Source organism: Echinops telfairi, unplaced genomic scaffold, assembly GCF_000313985.2.
Source record: "Echinops telfairi isolate 266 unplaced genomic scaffold, ASM31398v2 ScPeMD7_7469;HRSCAF=8507_0, whole genome shotgun sequence".
NCBI classification, from domain to species: domain Eukaryota; kingdom Metazoa; phylum Chordata; class Mammalia; order Afrosoricida; family Tenrecidae; genus Echinops; species Echinops telfairi.
This window is the reverse complement of record NW_022111372.1, coordinates 16,476,560-16,493,518: the sequence shown is the minus strand read 5'-3', so window position 1 is coordinate 16,493,518 and position 16,959 is coordinate 16,476,560. Positions and strand designations below refer to the sequence as shown.

At 44.4% G+C, this 16,959-nt stretch overlaps 1 protein-coding gene across 1 annotated transcript in view; it reads left to right on the top strand.

Annotated features, from left to right (window-relative positions):
* The first annotated feature begins 682 nt into the window (after positions 1-682).
* Positions 683-16,959, top strand: part of ADAMTS5 (ADAM metallopeptidase with thrombospondin type 1 motif 5) — a 71,396-nt gene continuing 55,119 nt past the window's right edge. The window contains exon 1 of the mRNA XM_004713092.2: positions 683-1,756. Coding sequence (XP_004713149.1) covers positions 683-1,756 — 1,074 coding nt within the window. The remainder of the gene's footprint in view (positions 1,757-16,959) is intronic.

Sequence of the window (16,959 nt, the reverse complement as noted above, 5' to 3'; positions counted from 1 at the left end):
GCGGCTCCGGGCGCTCGCAGCGGCCGACTGGGGATGACCGGGAGCAGGAAGACGCCGCCGCCGAAGGGACACGGCCCGGCCGCCTGAGCCGCTCAGCGCAGCCCACCCCTGCCTTTTTGTTTGACATCCGATGGCTTTTCTCCCTTTTTCCCTTCCCTTCCTCCTGGAGCCCGCAGAGCCCCGGAAACCCCCCACATAAGACCGGGCGCGGGTGCCGGAGCCTGGAGCCCCGAGGAGCGGAGGGGCGCACCAGTTGCCAGCCCCGTGCGCCGCCGCACCTTCCCTGCTTTTTCTCCGAGCAGCTAATGCCCACTGTCTTGGGGGTCCGAGTTTGGGAGTTTTCTCCTTGCTCCTATTTGCTGAATCTCCTCCACCAGCCGTTTTTCCCCCTTTCTTTTCTTGTCCTTTTCTCCTTTTGGTCCCCTCTTACCAGGGCAGGAATCCAAACATTTTCCTAATCGACCCAGAAAGTTCGCACGCTGCCACCGCGGCCCCGAAAGGCTAGTGCTGCTGCCAGGGGGTGCCCCCACCCCCACCCCTGCGTCCGACACTGGACTCAACCTTGCGAGCCCCGGTGTGAGGGGGCGTCCTTCCAGCCCTCCCTGGCCACTTCCCAGGCGAAGAACAAATACGCGCCGAGCCCCCGGCCGGTCCCGAAGCCCCTCCCCGCGGGCAGCGCACTATGCGGCTCGGGTGGGCGTCCCTACTGCTGTGCGCGCTCCGTCTGCCTCCGGCCGCAGCCGGCCCGGCAGAGGCACCTGCCGGGCCACCTGGGGCCGCGGCCCCGAACCAGCAGCCCGGCGGGCGGCGGGGGGAGGTGGCGCCGCAGCTGTCCCAGCCGCCGGCGCCGAGGCGCAGGAGCAGCGGACTGGTGCGGAACCTGGACCAGCTCTACCGGGGCGGCGGCAAGGTGGGCTACCTCGTCTACGTTGGCGGCCGGAGATTCCTCCTGGACCTGGAGCAGGATGGTTCCGTGGGCACCGCTGGCCTCCTGCCCACCGGAGGCGGGCCAAGCGCCCCGCGGCGCCACGGAGGCCACTGCTTCTACCGGGGCACGGTGGACGGCAGCCCGCGCTCCCTGGCCGTCTTTGACCTCTGCGGGGGCCTGGACGGCTTCTTCGCGGTCAAACACGCGCGCTACACGCTGAAGCCTCTGCTGCGCTGGCCCTGGGCCGAGGCGGACACGGGGCGCGTGTACGGAGATGGGGCTGCACGGATCCTGCATGTCTACACCCGCGAAGGCTTTAGCTTCGAGGCTCTGCCGCCACGCACCAGTTGCGAGACCCCGGGGTCTCTGCTTGGGTTCCGAGAGCGCCCTCTTTCGCCCAACAACCCTGGCCGGCGAACTTCACTTTTCCCGCAGATCCCCAATGAGTCCGCGCCCTCTCGCTCTGGGGACTCTGGACCGCAGACGTGGTGGCGGCGGCGGCGCCGCTCCATCTCGCGGTCCCGCCAGGTGGAGCTGCTCCTGGTAGCTGACCCGTCCATGGTGCGGATGTATGGTTCGGGACTGCAGCATTACCTGCTGACCCTGGCCTCCATCGCCAACCGTTTGTACAGTCACGCCAGCATAGAGAACCACATCCGATTGGTGGTGGTGAAGGTGGTGGCGCTGGGCGACAAGGACAAGACTCTGGAGGTGAGCAAGAACGCGGCCGCCACGCTGAAGAACTTTTGCAAATGGCAGCATCAACACAATCAACTGGGGGACGACCATGAGGAGCATTACGACGCGGCCATTCTGTTTACGCGAGAGGTAAGTCCCGTCTGGGGGTGTGAGCCAGACACTAATAAGAAGGGACAGTGTTGCTGATGCTTGTGCTTTTGTCATACATCATTCATCACTAAAGATTTGCCTAACTCAGTGGTTCTCAGCCTTCCTCATGCCGCGATCCTATAGCACAGTTCCTCACGTTGAGGTGACCCCCAACCATAAAATTATTTTCGTGGCTACTTCATATATGTAATTTTGCTACTGTTATGAATCGGGCGACCCCTCTGAAAGGGTCGTTGGACCCCCAAAGGGGTCGTGAGAACCGGATGAGAACCGCTGGCCTAATTGAATCTAGCAAGAAACCTAGTCAGATTCCAATTCTGCTCTTGTCATTGAAGGTAGCCAAACCATTGCTGTCCCATCAACGGTCCATCTTAAGTGACCGGATCTGTTTGAGCTGTCAGTTAATTGGCAAGGCAGGATGTCATCCACTGTGCAGTGTGTAGCATAGGTGGATGAGTATAAGAAAAATGGACCAGACTGCTTGAGAAAACGTAATTAATGGTGATGTAATTAATGGTGATACTTAGAATAATGGGTATGCTACTTCCCAATGAATCCAAAATATAACAGCTGGATAATTCATTCAGTATAGTCACTTTTATCCCGTGTCCTCCTTTGTAAAATGCCCATGCCTTATTAGTTGAGCACCTTTTGCAGCAGAAGTAAACAACAGGATTTCTAAATGACTGGTTTCTCTATCCAGCTTCTTAGCTGGTTCTCTTACTGGTTCACCAAGATGGGTCCTCCAATCCTGGAAAGGAAGGGCAAGGAGGGAATGTTGTTAGCTGGCGCTCAGTTGGTTTGAGCAATTGTTGACCAATGTGCAGCAGAGGAAACCGCTGTGTCAGATCCTGAGATACCCGATACGCTGAGGGAATAAATGGCAGTGCCTTAGCAACTCCTTTGCTTAGTCAACCAGTGCACCACAGGCAGTCACCCAACCACTGAAGCAGCTTGCATATTTGGTTCTTGGATGAAAAAGCTTCTGAACACCAGTGCGGAAGAGTCTGGGCAGAAAGTCAATACATAAGGAAGGAATGTTTTCCTAAGTATTTTTTTTTTCCTTTTAAAGAAAGGTGGTAACCGGAAGGAGGAAATTGATCGTTTTAGACCCAGAGGCTCTGGAAACACAATATCTATTTACCCAATCATTAGACCACCATGTAATTGTGACATTCAAGCACAAAGTCTGGTTTAGTTTGAGTTTGACTGGATCATAGTTCTGAACTTCATTATTTTTGTACAATTCTGCTCCGATTGGTGCTCTTAAGTCATGCCTCTCGGAGGCCTGCTAAGAACGGACCTTTTAATGTGCATTCATAACGTGTTTGAGATGCATCCAGGAAAGATGACGAATTGTAAACGCTGAAATATTTTGTAAAATCATGGCCCAAAGTGGAGCAAACAGCAAGGGTGGGAAACGAAATCATGATTTGCAGACAATTTCAGAACCACTATCCATTTCTTCTGTTTTTACCAAAACCAAACTCATTGTATCAAGTCGATTCTGACTCATAGTGACCCCATAGGGAGGGGTAGAACGGCCACCGGGCGTTTCCGGAGACCTTGATTCTTTAGGGGAGTAGACAATCTTTCCCCTGCACAGCATCTGGGGGTTTCCTATTGCTGACCTTGCAGGGCTTAGCAGCAGCCCAACTAGTGACCACTACTACGCCACCAGGGCTCATGAATAAACATATATATAACCAGAGCACCTCTACAATGAAGGAAAGTGCTACTACATCTGGAGTAGGGAAACACTTGTGGTCCGTGGGTTGGATGTAAACGTAAACCCCAGTGTAAACGAAGACATTAGAGGGCAACAGTTTAGAGAGAAACAGGCAGGGCAAGCAGCATGTGGATGAAGTGGTCTCCTGGAAACCATCCTTACATTTCTCTGCACAGCATTCATCCGTGAAACGGTAGAACCTTCCTTTGGCTGTCTTCTGTTTGAAATGAGATTCTCTTGTGTAACCATTTCTTCCTTACGTGCTTTCCAAGTCTTTTTCTGTTTTAAAGCATCTTTCCATTGCCTGGATTTCAGTCTGTGGCCACATCAGAAGAGGCTGTCAAGAAGGAGGCTGAGGAGAATGTCTGGAAGGAGGTTTTCTAATGAAACATTGAACTACAACCGCAACAGAACTTTTCAGGGCACACTCCTTTACATTTTAGATCATTCTAACAGTTTTCATATATGAATACCAAGGCATATACCAAAATTAATAGAGGGCCTATTACACCCCATTCCTTGTCCTATATAGTTTTCTTAATTGCTTCCAGAAAAAGAAGGGGAAAGAAACAAGTTGGTGATTCTAAATGATCTGATGCTTTGGCTGGACCTGATATTTTTGGGGTAGTTAATATCTCCTATTTTCCGAGTTCTAAAGTATTGGCAGATTTTAAATAGATTTTTTTTAAAAAAGCTTTCAATGGGAGAAACTAATGGCCTGTTTTAATTTTATTAAGCATTTTAATAACATACATTTGTCTGAACAGCCTGTAAATATTTGACACTGGCCCTGCCTTGCCTTCAAGCAGAAGCGTACTTTTAGTAAAGTTACTTTTGTGTAGTTTGCTTTGGGCCTTCTGCTATGTACATCTAGCTTGATAAGAGCCAAATATTTGAGAAGCCTGTGTGCTATGAATACATACACCTAATTTAAAAGAGTGCTATTCATTCGGGGGTTAAGAAAAATATTTCAAAATCCTTATGCAGCATTCACTTGAGACTACCTCAAAATGCAAAGTTAATCTCCGCCTTCTACTTGGGAATGTGAAAATCAAGAAGTCTGGGAAGTAATGCTCTGAGCTCTTTCAACTGGAAATCACATGGAAATCAAATATCTTAAGACCTAAAGAAACACTGTCAAGGCTATTTCTTTTTCAATGAAAAATACCCAGAATTGGCACCAGCATTCTGCTTTTACAACTCTGTTTTGAATGTAAGAAGTGTGTTGCTTAGCAGCCAGACGCCAAGCCATCAAATTCCTGTTTTGATGAGCTGTGAGCACTGTTCAAATTTTGTGTCCAGATGTCTTCTAAATTACTTGTTTTTCATCCATGAAGCAAATGTGTGAGGGTATGTTTTCCACATCTCTTTACTAGCCAAGGCCACCTTGAACCTGTGTCTAGGAATCAACAGACCAGTGCTAGTATTTCATCTATCAAACTAACACTCTTCACTGTCAGTACCTGCCTGGCACAACACTCTGGTCCTATTCTAATTAGAGAAACTTGGCACCAGCCCGTTTGCTGGCATAGGAGCCATGTTCACCCTGGAGTTGCACTTCTGCTGGGACTCCCACCACTTGTGCCATCAACCAGGAGAAATCTGATCTCCCTAACACTTCATTTTGCTCCCCAGAATCCCATCCTTGTTTCTGGCTTCCGCTTTTATTTTTAAACTGTTTAAGAAAATATTCTGAAACTCACTTTGTAGGTCCTTCACTCTTTAGAACCAAATGCTTTACCTGTTGGTTACAATCCTGGCAATTAATTTAACATCCCATTAGTAGACCATGCTAGAAAGATAAATTCACTTTCATTCATTGTCTATGTGCCCATGAATAGGCTATTGTCCCTTTTCTGTGCTCTGCATTATGCTGTGAGGCTGCAAAACAACAGGCAGCATTTCTCTTTCACCAGCTGGCTCCTTGCTAGGTTTGTAAAATAGAGGGTATGGGCAGAAGGTCAGAAACACAGAGAAAGAGAGAGATGCTCCTTTTTAAAAATTTATTTTCTGACTGGACAGACTGAACCCCATGTCTCTCATGGAAAGTCAAAAATCAGTCTTTATCCACTAATTGGCCTCTGTTGGTGGCCATTGAGTCCGTTCCTGATGCATAGCCCCCCTGTGTACAACAGAATGAAACACTGCATGGCCCCCACAATTGGTATGTCTGAATCAATTGTTGCAGCCACTGTGTCAGCCCTTCTCTTCTAGGAGTTTCCTTTTCACTGCTCCTTTCTTGACCTATAGGGAAATTTTAATCAGCTTTCATGACTCAGAAATGGGTAGGTGAAGTGAGGATTAAGTGACAATAGTTGACATTTTACATATATATTGGGAAGGAAATTTGGCGGGGGAGAGGAGAATGCATCACATTATAAAATCATTAGGGGGTGGTGGGGGAGAGGAGCTGATACCAAGGGCTAAAGTAGAAAGAAAATGCTTTGAAAATGATGATGGCAACATATGCACAAATGTGACTGATACAATTGATGCTTGGATTGTTATAAGATCTGTGAGAATTCCCAATAAAATGATCAAAATAAATAAATAAAAATAAAATAAACGATACTCAACTTAAAAAAAAATCATTAGAGACATGACTTCGTAACTCACAGGACATGTTTCAAGGCCATACAGCTCATGCTCAGCAAATTTTATGAGTGCCTCAATCAATCAGCAGCTCAACCAAAGCTCAAACCAGATTCACTGCCATCAAGTAGATTCGGTCCGCTAAAAACCAAGCCAAAAAATCAACGCACTGATGTTGATCTGTGGAAATCTGTGGAAAGTCAGTGCCATGGAAGTGCCTGCTCCCTGACCACCCGGGCTCTTCACCAGGGAAAAGGAAACAGACAGATGCGTACGTGCTCTACTGTTAGAAAAACCCTGATAAGCGCTGTTGCAGCAACACAGTCTGTGAGTGACAGGGGAGGGAATAATGGTTTGCGCCTGTGGACCTCGATACAGAGGTTGCAGTTTGACTTCAAATGTAGAACTGAATTGATCCTTGAAAGATAGATTTGGTTGGGATGCCACCAGCTCATAATGAGCATTTCTTATATCTAAGCCCTGGTGAAGGCAGCTAGGTGGTGCAGTGGCTAAAGCACTCGGCTGCTAACCCGTAGGTCCAGGCTTTGAACCTGCCAGTGCTCCTCAGGAAAAAGATATGGCAGTCTGCTTCCCTAAAGAGTCAAAGCCTTTTAAACCTCAGGGCTATTCCTGCACTATCCTTGAAGGTCTCCATGGATCAAAATTGACTCCACAAGAATGGACTTTGTTCCATTATCCATGGTCATAAACCATTTAAAAAAGAATCCTTTCAACAATCTCTATCCAGAGTATTATCATTTTAATTTGACAGATGAGAACATTCATGCAAGAAGAATCAGAGATGATATTCTCAGCATTACATAGCTCACAAATGGCAGGGAAACAGAGTCCTGCCCAGTGCTCTCCAAACTAAAAATATAAACATCCAATATGTTCCTAAGGGCAGGTGGGATTCAGAGGATTAAAGAGAAACATCTCTCCTAAGAATCTCTTTCAGAAAACATACAAGGAACTAGAGAATTGCTAAAAGCATGATGAGTTTTCTGATATGGGGATGTGACGTCATGAAAGTACGTAAGATGACTGCCTGACCCATATTCCAGAGTGCCTGAGTGCCACGAAGGGGTCAGTGGTGAGGCTGATGGCTTCTTTGAGTTGATGAATCTGACTTCAATTTTGAAGAGCAATTTTGAAGAGTTAGGCAAGAACCTATGGAGGATGGAGGCATTGAAGGGACAACTTATTACCATCTTTACTCGTCCAAAGGCAGCCTGGTGTGTCAACGAAATGTAGTTGGGGCATGATAGGACAATGAGAGTTGAAACAGTCACAGCTGAGTACAGAAGAATTATGCTAAAACCAATTGTCTCTCAATTGCCTCTGAGTCATGGCTGCCCTATGTGTGTCGATGTATATGTGTACTCCATAAGCTCTTTAAGGGCTTATTCTTGAGATGTAGATTGAGAGGCCTTCATCCCAAGGCACCTCTGGATAGACGCCAGCCTCCCACCATTTGGGGCAGTAGCCAAGGGCTCATGTACCATTTGTGCTACTCCACACTCCATGCCATGTTAAGAGGATTACATTGTAAATCATATGCACAGAGAATTCTTGGCGAGAACATTAGCAAGAAAATTGCAATGAGCAGACATGAGTGGTGGATGGATCATCTGTCCTAACTTGGAACAAATCCTGGGAAGTTTTGCAGGCAATTTTAGAAATCTTCACGAGAAGACTCAGGTGGTCAGAACTCTATCAGTGGCACTAGGAATAAGAGTCAAGAACTGGTAAAGACAAATGGATGTGAACAAATTGATTCCTCGAGGCACCGATAGTGAGACCTCAGCTGATATACGCAGGTCGTGTTGTTAGGAGAGACCAGTCTCTGGGAAGGACATCATGCTTGGGAAAGTAAAGGGCAGAAAAAAGAGGAAGACCCTCAGGGATATGGATAAACACAGTGGTGGCAACAATAGGATCAAGCATAGGAACATTTTTTAGGATGACAAAGGACCGGGCAGTGCTTCATTCTGTTCTGCATAGGGTCACTGTTGGTCAGAACTAACTTGATGGTCCTAAGGACAACAGTGGAAAGAATAGTTGGAAGAGGGTTTGGAGGCAAACATGTTGAATAAATATTCCGGAAATAGAGGACAGGCTGGTGCACAAGAGCAGAAAGGTCACCTGCAAAGCGAGCGTTGCGTAGCACAAGGTTTTGAATGTGAGGTTAAGGTTAGTGTATCTTCTGCCAGCCTGAGGAGCCAGGAAGGTTTTCAGTTCGGGAGAAGTGGTGTAATCTGTGAAGTTTTCAGTTCGGGAGAAGTGGTGTAATCTGTGAACGGAATTACAGAAGGCAAAGGAGCCAGTTACATGTCTCAGGGGAAAGAACGAGGAGAGAACACACATTTTGGTAAAAGAAGTCCGTGATTTGTAGTGATAACACCAATTGTGGAGGAGACAGAGAGAGTCAATGATGTCCCAGAGTGTCTTGTTTCCTACAGTCTCTGTCTCAGTGCAGTTTACATATTGAATATGCCTCTAATCATTGGCTTAGCTTACTAGTGGTGTGCTAACAGAAATAAAACAAGTCACTGGTTTTAACCAGCAGAATTTTATCTTCTCCTGGTTTAGGAGGCTGGAGGTACAACTGGAGGATGCCAGGTACAGGGACATTCTCTCTCTGTTTACTCTGGAAGACAATCCTTGCTTCTTTCAGCTTCTCTTCCTCAGTTCCTTGGTGGCCTTACTGTACCATCAGCCTTTCTCCATTTATACTTCTTCTACTTGTATTGCCCAGTCTGCTCATTTTATATTGGAATGGTGATTGGCTGAAGACACAGCCTCTACTGACGTGACCTCTTTAACTTGACAAGCACAACCCAATTCTCTACTGGAATGATGTTGACAAGTATGTAATTGTGAGTGCCATCCGGTCTATTTTGACTCAAGCAGACTCCATGTGACAGAGTAGAACTACCCCATAGCGGTTCCTAGACTATTGTCTTTACAGAAATAGATCAGCAGAATAGATCAGCAGTCTTTCCCTCAGGGAGGCAGTGTGCAAGTTCAAACAGTCAGACCGAGTCGTTAATCTGTTAATCGTTGTCCTACCATGGTTCCTTCAGCACATATAGATTCACAATGCATAATTCGGGGAGGGGACACAATCCAGAGCATAAAATTATCAAGTCTTATTAGATATTAGATAGAGATGAAGATTATGCTACAGGTTAACTATGAATAATAAACTTGATTGGCTAAGTACATATTATGGGGGAAAAAAGAATATTATCTTTCAAAAAAAGTTTACTTCAACCTTTTATTGATAGCAGACTTTTTCCACAAAATAATCTTATTCCATATCCTCCCATAGCTTGTTAGCACTAACGTCAAAGAAGTACAGTCATTTTTTGTATTGTTTTCCTCCTTTTTCCCCCTGAAGCAATCCCCTCCTCCCCCCCCCCCCCCCCCCCCCCCCCCCCCCCACCACCACCCCCCAAAAATACTGTTAACCCAGTATAAAAACTATAGGCTTGGTTTTCAAGAGTAGCAGCATTCTGTCTAATTAGGCCATATTGAAAAACTAAAAGCAACCTTCCCACCCCCACCCCCCAAAAAAACACCTCCACAAAACATCATGGTCATGGAGGCACTTCTGACTCAGAACCAACCTGGCTTCATGATATTTGTCAGGAGCTATACCTCAAATTGAGGAACCCTGGCAGCATAATTGTCAAGCATTGAGCTGCTAACTACAAGGTCAGTGTGTTAGTCTGGGTACTTTAGAGAAACAACTCCACAGAAACTCATGTATATAAGAGAGAGTTTTATCGAAAAATTAAGTGCACATCAAGAAAACATCCCAACCCAGTGCTGCCCAAGCCCACATTAACTCATATGTCCGATATCAATCCACAAAGCCCTCCTCCATCTCACAAAACACACGCAATGATGCCGACTGTAGGGGGAAAGGCGAATCGGTGAGCATGTAAGCATCTCAGCGCTGACAGGGGTCTCCACACGGCTGCTCCAGCACCCAGGGCTGCATCGGGGTAGGTCCATGTAGCTTCTCCTCAGGGATGTCTTGCAGGAAGTGAGCCTTGCCAGCTGAAGCAGGGAACTGGCTAAGGCAGCTGGTCTGACCATCACAAAGCAAGAGACCCGAGAACTAGAAAGGCGAGGCTAACCAAGCTATTTATCCCTCCGCCCTTCAATTAATCCCACATGTGTTTATCGGCCAGGTTGGCACAATGAACTAACTACCTCAGTCAGCTATAAGATGCCTGCAGCTGCCCCACTGGAGACAGAAGGGGATTTCTACTCCCAGAGAGGGACCGTCTCTGAGATTCACAGAGGCATCTCTACCCTGTTCTAGAGGGTCACTCGCTGTAAGTTACCATCGCTTCCATGGCAGTGAGGCTCTTTACTTTATTTTTTTAAGTGTACTTCACATCCTATCTTCATCTCAGAAGTCCCTGTATCTTGCAGTACTTATTTGTAAGGATAGATAAAATCTGCATGGGACCATGCTCGGGGAAAGTTTTAAACCTTTATTTAATTTATATCTTCTGGAACTTCGAGTTGGAAATTTATGGTCCACATACCAGAAGCATCAAAGCAGTGCAGATTCCTAAAATATATCCTAACAAAGCAAATATCTTTTCTTATTTTTTCATTTATACACCTTTGTCTCCTTAACCCTCTCCTAATATTTTTAAATCCTGAGGTGTTCCTCACATTACATTTAGTATTTCTTCTTCTCTTGTTATAAAAGTGAAGTTGTTCATTTAAGTGATTCATCAGAGGACACTGAATGATGAGAGCGGTGATGAGACTGAATAGGGCCTTCCTTTGCCTGGTTATTTCTGTGTTCCCCACCTTCATCACAGTGCATCAGAAGCACAAGAGTCTGCAGCTACAGCTTCACAGGTCATTTTAAAGTGAGTTGTTGTTGTTTGAGGTAAATCCATATATAACAAAACATTTGCTGATTTAACATATTTTTTCATGCCCAACTCAATGAGAAATCATGTTGTGAACGATTACCACCATCTCCAGATTATCCCACCATCGTTAACACACCCTGGTGACGTAGGGGCTAAGCATTGGGCTGCAAGCTGCAAGACCAGCAGTTTGAAACCACCAGCCACTCAGGGGAGAAAGATGGGTCTTTCTGGTACCTTAAAGAATTACAGTCTCAGAAACTCACATGGGACAGTTCTACCCTGTCCTATACGGTCACTGTGAGTTATTAACACTTATTAGCAGTGAGTCACTAACAGAAACCCAGTGTTCATTGTGCATTTTAAATGGAAGGCAATTAGAAATAAGCGTTTACTTCCACTATCCTCCTTGCTTTAAATCACTCCATACCACATGATTTAAAAAGAAGTAGCAATGTGTGAACATAGACATTTGGCTCAATTCAAGGGCAACACATTACTACACAGAGCATTGGCATGTCTGAAAATAAGGAAACCTGGCCTTTAAAGAAATTTTGTTTCTCACCTCCACTTTGAAGTGTAAAAGATAATATAAATGTTGAGAATAACTTATGTGTTAATTTAATGATACCATAGAGATCAAAGTTAGGGAATTGAGGTGTTTTAAACCTAGGTTTTCATTTCAACTGCACTAGTCTCAAGGTTTGAGACTTGGAGATTTACTACTCCTGAGCTTCAGTTTCTTTATCTATATGTCGGGAAGAATACTACCACCCTGTGGTGTTTTATAACTGCGCCTAGGCCTTGTGATCATTTGGTTCAACTCCTTAGGTTAATGTGAGGGAGACTACTATTTCTCAAAGCAGATAATTGTTTAATACTATTTCTTAGTAATAGAGTTAGAATTTAAAAGTAATCTACTTGCATTCACGATCTCTACTGAACTTCTCGTGCCCCTGCTGGCACAGTAGTTTCAAGTTGGGCTATGCACTACAGCATCAACAGTTTGAAACCACCAGTCACTCATTGATAGAAAGAGGGGGCTTTCTACTCCTGTAAAGAGTTACAGTCTCAGAAACACGCAGGGATGTTTCTACTCTGACCTTTAAAGTCACTGCGAGTCAGAATCGACTATGGCAGTGAGTTTGGTTTGGCTTGGGGGTCAATTTCTATTCCCATTTTCCAAAATAACTCATCCAAGTATCTACTTTATTTGATGTTCAACTAACTTACTAAAACCCTACATCCTCTCCACCATCTTCCTTAATGTTTCTCCTTGAATATTTATTTTAGAATTCCAGACCCAACCCATCTTTCCAGATTGATCTTATAGCTCTCCAATTAAAAAAAAAAAGCAATCATTTCAACCACTGAAAACTTCTTATAATTCCCCAAATGGAGCCTGGCTTTTACAATCCTATATTTGTTCCCTGAAGAGTCCTGGTGGTACAGTGGTTAAACACTCCTCTGCTAAGCAAGAAGTTCAAGTAGTTAAACACTCCTCTGCTAAGCAAGAAGTTCAAGTAGTTAAACACTCATCCGCTAATCAAGTAGTTCAAGTGGTTAAATACTCCTCTGCTAAGCAGGAAGTTCAAGCAAGGTGGTTCAATCCCACCACCAGTTCCAAGGAGAAAGACGGCTTCTATAAAGATTACAGCATATGGCACAGTTTGACAGAAGAGTACTGGATTTGATTTTTGGTTATTAATTTCCTAGCACTGTCATAATAAATCACTACACACCAGTGGCTTAAAACAGCAATGGTTTGGGGGCTAGATGTTTAAAACTAAAGTGTTACCAGGGCCATGTCTTCTGCAAGTTATCTAGGGCAAATCTATCCTTGTCTCTTCCCAATTCTGATGGTTATTGACACTCCTTGGTTACAGATGCACCCCTCCATTATCTCCTCTATCTTTCATATGACCATCTTCCTTCTGTGTGTCTGTATCTGAATCTCTTACCTTAAAAAGCAAACACATCAGTCATTATATTAAAGGTCCACCATAAATCCAGTGTGATTCCATCTCAAGATCCTAAACTAATTTTACCTTCAAATACCTTTCTTCCAAATAGGATCACATTTTGAGATTTCAGGTGGACACAGATTTTGAATGATACATTTCAAGGTAATACACATTGCTTGATGCATCCACTAGTTTGTTTTATTAAACTTCTTCCAAGACTGTCTGACTCTCAGGGCCCAGTTACCTCTTTTGAAACACCTTCCACAAAGGAAAGCAATCAATTCCCTGATTGTGCGTGCTCAATAGTCTGTTCACAATAGATCACCCTATGTCTACTTTGCCTTCCCCTTGATGTATGGATTTTCCCCAGTAGATAATGATGTCTAACCCGCTGCTATTGAATCATAGTGCCTCTGTAGGACAGGGTAGAATTGCTCATTAGTGTTTCTCAGGTTGTACATCTTCATAGGAGCAGACAGCCTCGTGTTTTTCCGATGGAGTGCTAGTGAGTTTGAACCACCTTAACACTTCACCCACGATGTCACCAATGATGTCTAGTCCAGCACTATTGGGTGATTATAAACAATCCATAACTGGATCAGTAGACCCCTATCCACCCAGGTTCTGCATGTTTCTTATTGCCTAGTAATATCCGGAAGCCTGAAAAGCAATTTTATAACATGGGCTCTTTTCATTGTTGGCCATTCAGGTCTAATTAATGGTAGTTACAAAATCGAGACCACTATGATTGGGGACTGGGTACTTGAGTGATACAAACAATGAGTGTCCAGCTACCAAAAAGTTGGATGTGCAATTCTACCCAGAAGTGCCTTGGAAGAAAGGCCTGGTGATCTACTTCCAAAAAAATATAGCCATGGAAAAATTCTACGTTGGCACACATGGCATTGCCATAAGTCAGAATCAATTCAATAGCAACTGTTTTGTGTTGTGTATTATTGGGGATTGCCATTTAGATAGCCATACAGGTAAATGACATTTCAAGAATTATGCATTGGGGAGGGGGATGGTGGTGGCAGATTTGTGGAGTATGTGGGAAGAGGAGGGATAGTGTATTTGTGTATATAATGCTCAAGACAAAAATATGAACCATATGAGAGTCATTCTAGGGCTATAGCTTCACTAGGAGTGGGTGATATCTTCTAGTAACAACTGGGTGGAAATATTAAGCCCACACTTGAATTCTTTTCTATGCCCTTTTCTTAGCTCCATTCTTGCCCTTCAAAACCCAAACCAAATTCATAGCCATTGAGTCCGTTCCGACTCATATGTTGGCCCCTACCAGGTGGCAGTATGTATACCGCAAAGCTACTGTTGTTAAGTCCCATATTATACTATACAAGGTGCTCTTCTTTAATTTTTGTTGCTGCTGCTGTGGTAATAATGATATCTACACTTAGCAGCTTTCATATTTCTTCTAGTTTCTTCCCTTGGCACCTTTATGGTGCATGGGTTAGCCATCTCTCAAGTAAGGCAAGGAATCCTACAATTCTTGATGTTTGTTCCACTTTGCACATTCATCGCCATGTCATTCGGTTTCTCTGTCCAGTATTGACCACTGAGATTTCCCTACTTATACCATCATTTGGGCATCTGTTTCTCAAGGTTGCTTACTTTATGGCCCTTTGCCATCTGTCACCATGAATGATAGGCATTGGGCCCTATCAAAAGCCATCTAAACCTGTTGTCTAATTGATTCCTATTCACAGTGAGCCTGTGGGCAAGAATCAAATTGCCTCATAGGATTTCCAAGGTGGCAATCTTTACAGAAACAGACTCTGCTATATCTTTCTCCCTGGAGTAACTGATGGGTCTGAACCACTGAATTTTTGGTTAGCAGCTGAGTGCTAGACCACAGGGCCACCATGGATCCCTCATTTTAGGTACAGATAAAACACAATAAAAAAAATAGACCTGTTCTCATTGAGTGGATTCTGAATCATTGACCCTGTAAGGTAGAGTAGAACCATCTCATTGGCTCCATGGGTCACATACGGTTTTCTAAGGATGTAATCTTTGTGGAATCCAGCTGCCAGGTTGTGATTTTACAGAGTGGATGGTGGATTGAACAGCTGACTTTTAGCTTAATAACCAAATGTGTAAGTGATGTGCCAACCACCAGGGTCCTTGGGACTATTGTTCTTCTCAGGTGCCAGGAAATTGTCTCTGACTCATAGTGACCCTATGCGCAACAGAAAGAGACACTGCACAGCCGTGTCATCCTCACAAGGTTCCTTATGCGTGAGGATATGATGCAGCCACGGTGTCAATCCATCTGTTGAAGGGCCTTCCTCCTTTTCCCCACCCCTCCACTTTACCAAACATGATGTCCTTCTCCGGGGACTCGTCTCTCCTGACAATATGTCAAAAGTATGTAGGATGAAGTCTTGCGATCTTACCTCTAAGGAGTACTGTTGGCCTTTTTAGAAGTCCATAATACTTTCAATATTCTTCTCCAGCACCACAATTCGAATGTATCTATTCATCTTTGGTCTTCCTGATTCAATATCCAACTTTCACATGTGTATGATGCAGTGGAGAGTACCATGACTTGGGTGGGACACACCTTATTCCTCCAAGAAGCATTCTTGCTCTTCAACACTCTAAAAAGGACTTGTGAAACAGATTTTCTTTATACAAGACATCGTTTGATCTCTTGATTGCTACTTCCTTGAGCATTGATTGTGAATTCAAGTAAGGCAAAATCCTTGACTACTCCAAATGTCCCCCCAATTATCATGTAACCTATCGGTCCAGTTGTGAGATTTTGGTTTTTCACTCCTGATGCTGCACTCTGCATCATATATTCCAGCTTCTCTGGTGATTGGCTCAGCATATAGATTAAAGTATGGTGAGAGGATAAAACCCTGACACACACCTTTCCTGACTTTAACCCATGCAGTATTCCTTTGTTCTGCTCACAGACTGCCTCTTGATCCCTGTACAAGTTCTGCATGAGCACGATGAAGTGTTCCAAAATTCCCATTCTTCTCAAGATTATCCAAAGTTTATTATGGTCCACCCAAATGCCCCCGCGTGGTCAATGAAACACAAGTAAACATCTTTCTAGTATTCTCTGCTTTAAGCCAAGATCCATCTGACATCAGTAATGTTATCCCTTATTCCACATCCTCCTCTGAATCCTGCCTGAACCTTTGGTAATTCCTTGTCAATATGCTTCCGTAACCATTTTTGGATGATCTTAAATAAAATGTTACTGGTTTGTGATCTCTATGATATCATTCCATAGTTTGAGCATTCCTTGGGTCACCTTTCTTTGGAATGGACACCTTTCTTCAGGTGGCCAGGTAGCTATCTTCCAAATTCCTGACTTAGATGAATGAGTGCTCCCAGTGTTCCTTCAGGTTTCTGTAACATTTCGATGACCATTCCATCAATTCTGGGAGCCTGACTTTTTGGCTAATGCATTCTGTACAACTTGAACTTCTTCCTCCAGCACGCATATGATCTTGCTCATATGCGACTTCCTGAAATGGTCGATTGACTACTAGTTCTTCCTGGCACAGTGAATCTGTGTCTTCTTTCCATCTTCTCGATGCTTCTCAATATTTTTGCCTGTAGAATCTTTCAAAATTGCAGCTTGAGGCTTGATGTTTTTCTTTAGTTTGTTCTGTTTCAGATATGCTGAGTGGGTTCTTCCCTTTCAGTTTTTTAATTCTAGGCCCTTGATCATTTTGTTATAATAGTTGGCTTTGTCTTTTCAAGGTGCCTTTTGAACTTTCTGATTTAGCTCCTTGATTCCATTGGCTTTAGCTATTCTACAATTAAGAATGTGTCTCAAAGTCCCTTTTGACATCCACATTGACCTCTTCTTTCTTTCCTGTCTTATTAATGACCTTTGGCTCTCTTTGTGAATTATGATCTTGATGTCATCTTACCACATCTCATTGGGTCTTCTGTCATTAGTTGAGTTAGTTAATTGTGCCAGCCTGGCCGATAATCATATGTGGGGCT